This window comes from Liolophura sinensis, chromosome 1, assembly GCF_032854445.1.
Source record: "Liolophura sinensis isolate JHLJ2023 chromosome 1, CUHK_Ljap_v2, whole genome shotgun sequence".
In the NCBI taxonomy this organism is placed as follows: Eukaryota; Metazoa; Mollusca; class Polyplacophora; order Chitonida; family Chitonidae; genus Liolophura; species Liolophura sinensis.
In genome coordinates, this window is record NC_088295.1 from 13,783,835 (window position 1) to 13,795,957 (window position 12,123).

Consider the following 12,123-nt stretch of genomic DNA (forward strand, 5'->3'; position numbering starts at 1 on the left):
GCCTATTTACCTGGTGTTTACCTGTGCTAGGCCACTGCTGCACTGTTAGATATAGACTTTTTGTTGGCAGTGCAGTACATGTACCCAGTGCTGTGTGTAGCACACATGTTTCCTTGCCTCACTTCTCTACACAATGCATGGGAAGAGCATATTTTGACATGCTTAGCTCTACCAGCTGTGAGCTGCATTGTTCAGCCCTTCCTGCTCTAAGCTGAACTCATTCAAAGCAGCTCTGTCCATGGTAATCTGCTGGTTTGTGTCATGCCTGGGCTTGGAAGCTGTCAATATGATCTCTACAGGAATTTAGTCTGCTGCCTGAAGAGTCCAGTGATATACATTTGTATTACTGCCACATCTACATAGAGGATAAGCCCCTTATGTCTGTTCTGTACTCATGTATGGAGGGTGGAATTCCCCATGGACTGATATTACACTCATTTAATCATTACACCAGAATGCTAATTGCAGCTGAAATACACCTGACATTTGCTGCAAGCTGAAGATCACAGTCTGGCTGAAAAAAGTACTCGGAGATTTGAAAAACGTGTGTCCATTAACTGGCTTAATGAGTCGCAAATCAAGATACTAAAACTGGAGTCCATGTTTTCGGCTGACATTGCTTAATGCCTGGATTTGGAATTGATCTCGTTGACTTGATATATTTAGCATTGCCTTCCACAAAGAGTTGTTACAGTGTACATCAGGTTGCTGAAATAAACCCCAGAAACATGGATCCCCGGCAGACTGGCCAAAGTTCCTGTGACTGTCTGACATTCCGCATGGTGGGAGGATGCTGCGAGAATCGGCATTGGCATGCTGTCCTGAAGAAATCTGGAACTGTCACTCTTCTGGACCTTGACAGACAGAAGCAAAGAGATATTGAAATCCCATTTAAGAAGAGCCAGTTGCTGCCCTCCAAAGCTTTGAAAAGAACTGAACTAGAACTTATCAGTGTCATTGGTGTTCATGATAATGTTGTGGTGATTCAGATATTTTGTCAAGATGGCAGTCATATAGTTTTGTGTGATTTTGTCAGAATCCAGTCTCTAGCAGTGTACAAAATACCATATTTATCTCAAGGAAGGCCATGCTTGTATGAATGTTTACTTAGTGCAGACAAAACTCACTTTGTCATTAAAGTATGTATGCGTTATGCCATATCATTTTGTGTAGAAAATTGTCAAAGTACTGTGAAGCTGGTAAAGATAAGCCCAGAAACAAAAAGATGCAATGTGATTGTTGAGTTTGATGATAACATACATGCTTATACTTGTATTTCATTCAGCCCTCTTCACAGACACAGTGAACTTATTCTGGGAACCACTGCAAGGTTCCATGATCAGGCACCTCAGCCCAATATGGCTGACACATCCACTTGGCAACTCATTCCTTACAGACCTAGGGAACAAAACTTTATCCTGAATCGATACCGACTTGATAAAAACAACATCACACTGCTCATAAGCAAAACTCTCACCCTCATCCCAGACCATGAAATGGAAATCAGAACATCCAATGAAGGAATGTTTCTCTTGGTGTCTGTCAACCAATCAAATTCCAGTTTGTTGTTAGCTTGTGGATATGGTGAGAGAAGAGTGTTTGTGTTCCTTGTGGACACGCTCCAGCAGCTTGCTCTCTTTTCTCACGTGTGTTTATCTTGGAGCTGTAACCTATCACGCATGTTACGTTGCTATGGAAATCTGACTGACTGTCTGGGCTCAGTCTGTGTTCTTCACCAGCTACTGTACAAAGCTGGCCACTTGGTCCAACCCCCAATGTTACAAGAAATCTGCAGGAAGGTGGTTGTTAATCAAATTTGGCCAGAGGACATCTGGTCTCTGCCTTTGCCAACATCCATGAAACATTTTTTGATGTTCTTACCCAAAATGGACTAGTAAGCCAGGACTGAATTTTTTGTAATAAGATATTTCAATAAACTGAAATATTTATCATGTAACTAAGGAAATTTAACAGAAAAAAAAGATTGTACAGTCAGATACTTATATATACATGCACTTATATTTGTGCAACCATATATATGTATATATATGTATATATTTTATACAACCATCGATCTTCAACCAACTACATGTAATGTTTAAGTAAAATAAAGGTATACAGCAGTGGGTAGTGATTGGCTTTCTTTGGAGGTAGGAGATTTAAGGCCAAATGTTTTAGCTTCTTCACACTTGACTGAATAGAAGAAATTCATAACTCTGTATCTAAAATTGAGCACAGTCTATCTTTTTGCTGATCTCGCATTGTTGCCAATAAATCAGCTTTGATTGGGTTGCCCTTTCAAATTGAATTTCTATTTTTATGCTCAATTTTTGGAATTCCATGCTGTGGTTTCTTGAGTGACATTGTCACTCAAAATTAGGTGACCTATTTTCCCTGTTAATAAAAACGGTGTACTCATGTTAATACTAGTTATTGAGAAAATGTGATATTTTGGCACTTAGCCTATCAATAGGACCCTTCAGGCACACGTTTTAATGGAATGTTGTTCGTTAACTTATGGAATATTTCTTTGGTGGATCAGTAGGCTGTTCCATGGTGATGGTACATACTTTGTACAGCTAGGCAGAGGTAAAGGCTGTCCTGGTGAGACAAATTAGTACTTGTATTCTGTTATGTTGTTTATATCTTTTTTCCAATAGTTTAACCTGTAAATTATCACATGTGTATTGAGAAAGAGTATTATAAACAGAGTTACTCTGTGGTGTTACAAATTCCCACATTCACAGCAAATGAATTCCACAACCCAGACCATTAATATTAGTAAATGGAAATGGGGTGATGGGTAAAGTCATGCTATTGCACACCAGACAATGACAAAAAGTATTCTTACCTCAAGGTTGACAATCATTTTAGGATCAGTAAATATCAGGGAAATGATGCCTGGTACTCAAGACAATTCTTTCCTTAGATTGCGATTCCACTTACTGTCAACATCACCCACCCATTAAATCTGACCATTGCTATGGAAGTGACATTCTCGATTTCGACACACAGCACCAATCATATTAATCGGTATTATAGAACTAGTTCTACTTCAGTACAACATCCTTGTTATAAAGTTTGCACAATAAATAATCAAATAAATCTGTTGGAGAATGTTTTGAGCCAAATGGAGAAATCAGTACAATCAACAGTGCTACACTTTAGACTGTACTATAAACAGATCCCCCTGTGTATATAACCAAGTTATTCAATAAAGTATGAAGGGTATTATATACGTACATTTATTTCTGTACCATACAACTGATTTGATTGCATCTTCACCACATGGTTGGGATCTGCAGCACATTATTGAGATCTGCAGCACATTATTGGGGTCTTCACCACATGATTGGGATCTGCAGCACATTATTGGGATCTTCACCACATTATTGGGATCTGCAGCACATTTTGCCCCATTAACCCATGATACTATGAACTTGTTTTCTAGTCTTATGGATCGTGCAAGATTGCTGTTGTCATTGTCTTATAAAGTTTTACTTTATATTAACTGGGATTAGTAACACTGAGTGAGACTGGACACTACCACCCAATGCCAGGATTGAGAATTAAAAACCATGTCTTGCTTCATCATCGCAGCATGCCCGTCATTGAATAAGATGGTGGCACATTTACACTGTGTTGCACATAATAAATTGTTTTGTCTGTCGTTTTTTGCCATGAATGGATGAATGTTTAATTGTGCATAAGTGGCATGCAGGGAATAAATAGTGATAGATTTTAATAAATTGTATGTAATTAGATCAAAAATATAGTTGTTGTATTCCGGGCTACGTTATAGTTGTATATATTGAGGGACTTGTCCAGTGGGGATAAATAACCATATGGGAGAAATGTCCGTGCTCTACTGTAGATATACAGCCTTGTATACAACCACCAGAGTATAATGCCATGAGTACATTAGATCTTCTGCCTGTACAATACACTGTGTGGCCTGTCAAACATTTCACTCAATATCAAGGTGAAAACATGGACTGGTACCATACAATGTATAGCCTGTTCATCAGCACTAAAATCCAGCATAAAGAACAACTGATACAAAAGGTGTGGTTTCAAACCTAGTCTCGCCACGACATGGCTGGAAAATTGTTGATGTGGCGTTAAGCCATAATGATTCATTTATTCACACCCAGTCTCGGACATGGAAATTCTATATTCACACCTTCTCGTTCACAGGAACTTGGTGACAGTGAATGGTGCTAATAGGTCTATTTGCACAGTCTTACAATTGTTGAATACCACATCCACCATAATGACATGAAAGCCTGTATTACACTTGGAAAAGCTTGTCAGTGACTTGCCATAAGTTTGTGGTTTACCTCAGGCACTCCAGTTTTCTCCCTCCATAAATTAATGGCCATTGTATAAATTGGGTATTGTGTTAAACACCAATCAAAGATATAAACGATAATGCCCAACAATCAACCTATAAATTGCTGCTCACTGATAATGTTTGTCCGTCTTACAGTTTAGTCAACAAACATGGTACATACTTGTATCAAGCAGATACGCACTGTATACAGCCATATATATGCATTTCATCAGTGTCAACTATATTGGATGCTTAACTCCAAGAAAGGCACAAGTGCTCATCTGTGATCCAAATTTAAATGCTTCCCAGAATTATCGGGAGTGATGTCACTTTGTTTAAGTTTTTAGGAAGTAAGCTGAGTTAGTCACCATGCTGGCTGTCATATTCCATCTGAGCATGTACAGAAATGGTTGATGTATCAATGTCTGTTTTGACGAGGTGTAACTTTTATAACATTGCCATGGGAGTAACAAAGAAGTCAAAATGAGCAAACTACCAGGCACATCACATGTTCTTCACCCATGCAAGTGGCTGAATTCGCTTGTAAACAATGGTGTGTAAACAATGGTGTGTAAACAATGGTGTGCACATGTGTGGATGAAGCAGCAGCTAGAGATGACATGTTCACTTCAGTGTTGGATAACCAGGGTACTTAGATCACAATACTATTATCTTACTTTATTAAGACTTACATTAGTAGAAGTGAGAATTTTTGTTATCATGGTATATGAGAAAAAACACATTAAAGAATACCATTTTGTTGTATTATGGTGGGAATTGGGTGGGAAGAATTACATTAGAATGGGGACTTGATGTGTCTTGAGGCCTCTGCTACCAATAGAGAAGAAAGTGCAAGGATGAGTTTAATGTGGATTTGGCACTTTTTTGTCTGACAAACTGTTCAGCAAAACACATCTATCTCACTCTTATAATAACAGCATGAAGACATTTGGGATATAATGTGTGAATAAAATACCACAGAAGAGCATGACTGTCATATTGGAGTGTTTAGTCAGAAGGCACCTTTTACTTGGTGTCTCATTGCTATCTACATCTGCAACCTCATCTTGACAACACAAGCCTTGTCATTAGAGAGCTGTTATATGAGTTTGGTCCTACAGCCAAGGGGAGGTAACCATGCTTTTGACATGTTTATAAAGTGACATGCAGGTTTAGTGATAGGACAGTATCAGATATAGTGATCAAATGTATGTTAGATATTTACTTTGATTGCAGATGTGTACCGACATCAGGCTATTAGCAAACTTCAAGGAAATTGAAGAACCATTTGAGAAGGATCAAGTTGGTGAGTTCCTGTTTAAAATTTTTTGTTGGATTTGTAGAAGACAGAAGCAGAATACTCTAATTGGCAGCAAAGCCACCAATTTGAATGCATCTCTGACAAGTTCTTCAGTGGATTCTTGTCAACAGAATCTCATTTTGCTGCTGAAGGAAATGCTGTTGTTTCTCCCATTCTTTTTGATCACAGACCAACCTCTGTCAGCCATAAGAAATTACTGTGCTATAAAAATAAACAAGTAAAACAGTATTCTCAAAGCTTTCATACACATATCAATGTAAATTTTTTTAATCAAAAACCTCTGTAGTTTGATAAGTCATTGAGTAGAAAGCAGTAATGTTTGCTCTGCAGAGTCTGGGCTCTGACTGATTTCCTTCTACCATAATGGAGATTGCCATCATATAAGTAAAATGTTCTTGAGTGTAGCGTAAAACTCTAATCAAATAAATTAATAAATAAAGGAATACTGTGCAGGGTCCAGTGCAATGCCTTACAAGCGTAACCCCATGAGGAGTGAGCGGTGCTGTGCCCTGAGTCGTCATCTGATGTGTTTGATCCAGGACCCTCTTATGACAGCTTCCACTCAGTGGATGGAGAGAACGCTAGATGACAGCGCAAACAGGTAACACTAGGTAACAGTGCAAGAAGGTGACATTAGATGGCAGTGAAGACAGGTAACATTAGATGACAGTGCAAACAGGTAACAGTTAATGAGAATGCAAACAGGTAACAGTTAAGGGCAGTGCAAACAGGTAACAGTTAAGTGCAGTGCAAACAGGTGAGATTAGATGGCAATGCAAACAGGTAGCATTAGATGACAGTGCAAACAGTTGACATTAGATGGCAGTACAGACAGGTAACATTAGATGACAGTGCAAACAGGTCGCATTAGATAACAGTGCAAACAGATTGTGACATTAGATGACCTTGCCAACAGGTAACAGTTAATGAGAGTGCAAACAGGTGACAGTTAATGACAGTGTGAACAGGCAACAGTTAAGGGCAGTGCAAACAGGTGACATTAGGTGGCAGTGCAACCAGGTGAGATTAGATGGCAATGCAAACAGGTAACATTAGATGACAGTGCAAACAGGTGACATTAAATGACAGTGCAAACAGTAACAGTTAATGGCAGTGCAAACAGGTGACATAAGGTGACGGTGTAAACAAGTTGTGACCTTAGATGACAGTGCAAACAGGTTGTGACATTAGATAACAGTGCAAACTGGTGACACCAGATGACCGCTCAAACTGGTGACATTAGATGGCAGTGCAAACAGGTGTAACCCGGTTGGATTTGATGACCAGTATACTGCTCTCCGGTGTGTGGAGATACATATGGTAACAGACGAGAGACGCACTGCCTGATTGACTTTATGCTCTGATCGCATCTGGTGGCTCTGTATTCCAAACTACCAGTCTTGCAAACCAGAACCTGGGTTACACAGGTAACAGTGACGGTGCAAACAGGTAACAGGTAATGAGAGTACTAAACAGGTAACATTTAATGACAGTGCAAACAGGTGACACTAGATGAGAGTGCAAACAGGTGACACTTAATAACAGTGCAGACAGGTGACACTTAGTGACAGTGCAGACAGGTGACACTTAGTGACAGTGCAGACACACCTCTGAGCACACGTAATAATATGTAAGAACAGACGATAGTGTGAATACTGGATTACAGTGCTAATGATAACAGTGCATGCGTTGCTGCCTGTGTGTTTTATGTCACTGCCACCACTAGTAAATTCACATATTTACTGTTAACAGTTGATATCATGTCTGAACTGGACAATACCAGATCACTATTACAACAGGTAAAACATGATCAATGGTAACAGGCTACACTAGATAGCACAGTAAGGGCAGGGCCATATCTATTTAGGTCTGAAAAACATTTTGGCACCTAAACTATAGGGCACCCAAACTAATCAAGCTGTATGAAAACTAATAAGTAAAATGAAAAAAACATTATGGTTTACCAATAAAAAAGTTTCTGTACGAATTCCTTTCATTCACAGACTTACAAAATCTCGGAAAGCATTTTATGCACGTCATAATGTTACCTTAAAGCTTGGGATGTGAACCTTTGGAGTTTTCTTTTTGAGAAACATGTATAGCCCTGAAGGGGTATACAAGGATCCACGAAGTAAGGGCTAGGTGATTACTATACAGGTATCAGGTAACCAGTGATAACAGGTAAGACGGAACAGCATGTAAAGTGTACAGGTAACATTGGATCACCTACGTAACAGGTATCAGATCAGGAAACATTGTATGGTAATATGAGGCGATAATAGCATAACAGTGAGTAGCAGTGATCATACAGAACAGTGAAGGAGACCAGAATAGTGGTCACAGAAGGAAATATGACACTTTGCAGCCTCGAATGAAATGCAACAAATTTTTCTGACGTGAAACAGCCATGTCTAGTCGTGAGTTTCAGTGTGTTGTTGGTATTTTGTTCTAAAAAATCGGTTGTCCTATGGGTGTGATGAATTTTCTGTGTTACAGAAGGGTGTGCCTAGCAGAGGCCTTCCTGACAGCAGACATCGTGCTCAGCACCCTGCAGAACATTACAGAGGGGCTAGTCATCTACCATAAGGTAAGCATGATCGTCTGACACAATGTAGGTCAGCTTTCAATCAGAGTTTTGGGCGGTATTTTCAACCTTATATGCTATTATCAAACTTATATTTGTTTCTACTAAAGAAAGTTTACGGTGAATATCTTTATGGAAAGCAATTTACAGAAGGTAGTTATTTTCTATCTGCCCCCGACACCTTGACACATGAAGGCATGTGAAAACAGCAAGTGATACATCTGGGTAAAAAAACGATGATGCAAGCCAGAAGTTGAATCCGATGACGAGTATTTATGGCACGTGTACATAAATAGTCCAGGCCTCTGTGGAAGAGGGGGTTGGCACACCAGCGCGGCGTAATGACCCAGGAGCCTCTCACCAGTGGGGTCGCTGTGAGCTCAAGTCCAACTCATGCTGGCTTCCTCTCTGGTCGTATCTGGGAAGGTCTGCAGCAACCTGCGGATGGTGGTGGGTTTCCCCAGGCGCTGTAAATTTCCTCCCATGATAATGTTGGCCGCCATTGTATAGGAGAAAATTTTTGAGCACGGCATTAAACAGCAATCAGATAGATATATAAAAATATAACTAGTCAGTGCTCTTTACAACAAAAGACGACAATGAATCCCATATGAAGTTTAAAAAATCTACCTTATTTGCTTGCATGCACGAAGTACAGACATAGCTATTGTCATACCTGAACTGCAATGTTGGTATCCTATAACAGGGAAAGCAGTGTTAATGTAAATGCTAGGGGTAGTATCATTATCATTAAAAACATAGCATGTATTGAGCTCTGGTTTTGCGTACATGTAGATCTCCGTATTAATGACAATAAATTATAAAATTCAAGAACTTCTGCATTCATGTGTCTACTACAGCCAAGATCATTGGTATCTTAGCTGTCAAATCTAAGTTACTTTGGTGATGTTCAAAGTATGTAAAAGCATACACATTGAGAAAATCCAATGTGCCACAATGTTATGACCTTTCACCACTATGGTTGCTGTGTGTCCAGCTCACGCCAGCTTCTTCTCCAGTCCTATGTGGGCAGGCCTGTCAGCAACCTGCAAACGGTTGAGGGTTTTCCTCCCACCATGATGCCGGGTGCTGTGACATAAGTGAAATATTCTCGAACAGCGTAAAACACCCATCAAATAAATAAATAAATTACTTTTAAAAGCCGTCTTAAAAATGTAGACTTATTGTACTAAGTGATGGACGCATATTGACATTTTTAGGTGATCGAGCGCCGTGTTCTGCAGGAGCTACCCTTTATGGCCACTGAGAACGTGATCATGGCCATGGTTAAGGCAGGGGGCAACAGACAGGTCAGTACTGAACCATACATCAAGGGGACAAAACTCCTGTTTTCATGTTTGATGTCACTCTCACAAGGTTGTGTGTTAATATGGATCCCTGCCTTGTTATGAAATATCTGTCAAAAAGCAGATACAGGAAACTGTTGTGGGATCCCCTTGTTGACAGAATTTTGTTACAAGCTGTTGTACCAATAAACTGGTTCATTACTTTGGTCGCTGATATGTATGCTGTAAGCATGTATTGTTACTTACATGACCAGTGTTTTATTGTATGTTTGTTTAGTGTGTATATATTTTCATTGTAGGAATGTCATGAGCAGATTCGCGTCTTGTCACAGGAGGCAGCGCTAGAGGTCAAACAGCATGGACGAGACAATGACCTTGTGGACAGAATCAAGAAGAACCAGTACTTCACTCCAATCCATGCTGAGCTTGACAGTCTTCTTCACCCATCCTCCTTTATTGGCAGATGCCCAGACCAGGTAAGGATATTTCACATTTTCAGTGGCAAGCCAGGAGCTTAAAGGTGCACTGCTTTATCCACTGGCCCTCCATTGTGGATTGTGTTTTTAAGGTTCGCTAACTGTGGCATTTACGCAGTAATGTTTACCTTGTACTTGGGGGAAGTGTGGTACTTTGTCTGTTTTACTTCTCTCATATAGTGGCAATCATCGTATGAGTAATGGTACTGAAATTAATAGTAGAAAATTTCATGTGTACTGGTTATCAACCACAGTTTTGATCATTTCCCCATTTGTTTGTTTAAGGTCACCCAATTCCTGCAAGAAGAAGCTAACCCGGCTCTTAAGATATATTCTGACAAATTACAGGGGACTGTGGAACTCAATCTCTGAACAACAGGAATCTGATAGCAGATTATGATGAACAAGCAAGTCTAGGTTGTCCAGGTGCGAAAGCCCTATGCTGAAAATGTATGTCTGACTAATTGTGGATCTCAATCAGGACTGTGGGCCAGTAGTTTCTCAGGGGACAAGCAGGTCTAAATTGCAGAGCTCCTGGGGACTTTGGTGTGAAAAATATGAAAGAATTAAACCATGCAGTGATGCTAAAGAAGTAATACCATTCTTACAGACTAGTGAATGTGCTGTAGAACTTAACAGCTGACCATGCTCCAATGGTGCAGAATGTAAGTCACAAATTGAGATACAAGTCTTCAGATACTGAGTGTGATGAAAGATGAATAAAACTTCATTGTATTTGTTAAGTGTTCAGATTAATCGTTAACCTTAAAGTGAGAGTGGATAGTGCTGAGTTAGTGTTGTGTTTTCTGTCTGCGGTTTTCATTACTACAGACTAGGGAGTGAATTTTTATATGAGTATACTTAGTATGTAAAGATGTAAGTATGAATATACTGTACTTTCTTGTCCTTTCTTTTCATGGTGAAAACATGATCTCCTTGTACATACATGTCAATTGAATCATAATCATAGACAGAACTATATAAATATATGTAAAATTGATTCACAGTTGTCTTGATTTATTTATATATATTTATAGATAATACATGCATATGTATCATATCACAAGATGAGCATGTTGTCACCCAAGTCTTCAGTGTTGTATTATAGGCATGCATGGCCATGTACTTTTACACACTGAAGCGTGCTCGAAACTTCTATCAACCCTATTGAACTACTCGCACCATATGCCAATTCATTGGGAAACTGCCTGGTAACAAGTGGTCAAGAAAGACAACTCTAGCTGGTAAAATAAACTTCAGCTATTTCTGTGATGTTCACGGGTGGAAATCATTCTTCCATGAGCTATTTAATGTTAACTCTTAAGGAATTTGTGGTATTGAGTGCAGATAAGCACAACAGTAGCAAAGCTTTGCTGGGGCGTTGTAATCCAAAGACTGTTGTGGGTAGATCTGCTGCCAAGTGAAACAAGTTTGAAACTTCACATTTAAAACTTGATGATACATTTAGAAATGTGACATTTAATTACATAATCTGCTACTGTACTCCATTTCCAAGAAAATAAATGTTAGTATGAACTACAGTTTAAGAGCAGGCACTAATTTCACTGGTACATAATTTTATACCTGTACAGACCAGAAAAGTAGATTGATGCTTAGCTGGGAAACTTGAAAGTCTCTGATTTGATCATTAGTTATTACTAGCACACAGCTGTTCGCCAATATATAATTGCTTCAATATTGGTTTAAATAGCAATAATCTAAAAGAAGACCTGGGAAAACAAAATCCTTTGTCAACATCTTTTACGAAATGCGTCTGGATATCTGAACACGATAACTGTAGAAAGTCTTGAGAAAACATTTGGGTGCATGACTGATGAATAACACAGTTTGAAAAAAAATTTTGGCCGCAATTGGTGAAAAATGTGACCTGTTAGTAAGTCAATGTTACATGCTTTGCAGGTATTCCTGCTAAAAATTTTCTTACGTACTGGCTTTGTGCAGATGAAAAAGTGTTGAATGCTAGTCGCTACTGGCCCTGAGACTGTACAGTATCATTGTTACATCAACATGCACCATGGATTTTTTTCATCAACTAATCGCCCTGCTCTACAAATTGTAGTACAGAAGCTTGATTAGTTTGT

General features: G+C 39.2%; 2 protein-coding genes across 3 annotated transcripts in view; both read left to right on the forward strand.

Annotated features, from left to right (window-relative positions):
- Positions 1-11,595, forward strand: part of LOC135476526 (adenylosuccinate lyase-like) — a 46,066-nt gene extending 34,471 nt beyond the window's left edge. For both annotated transcript variants that reach the window (XM_064756576.1, XM_064756584.1), the window contains 6 exons: positions 5,570-5,639; positions 6,108-6,255; positions 8,151-8,241; positions 9,459-9,548; positions 9,845-10,021; positions 10,307-11,595. In XM_064756576.1, the coding sequence (XP_064612646.1) occupies positions 5,570-5,639; positions 6,108-6,255; positions 8,151-8,241; positions 9,459-9,548; positions 9,845-10,021; positions 10,307-10,393 (663 nt within the window). In that variant the 3' untranslated portion in view covers positions 10,394-11,595. The remainder of the gene's footprint in view (positions 1-5,569; positions 5,640-6,107; positions 6,256-8,150; positions 8,242-9,458; positions 9,549-9,844; positions 10,022-10,306) is intronic.
- Positions 27-1,895, forward strand: LOC135482156 (uncharacterized). The gene has a single exon (XM_064762012.1). It carries the CDS (start codon positions 624-626, stop codon positions 1,893-1,895), a length of 1,272 nt encoding a protein of 423 aa, XP_064618082.1. The 5' UTR covers positions 27-623.
- Positions 11,596-12,123: the final 528 nt, after the last annotated feature.

Excerpts from the sequence above, each read along its gene's own strand:
- LOC135482156 (XM_064762012.1), top strand. The coding sequence starts at position 624 with ATGCCTGGATTTGGAATTGATCTCGTTGACTTGATATATTTAGCATTG.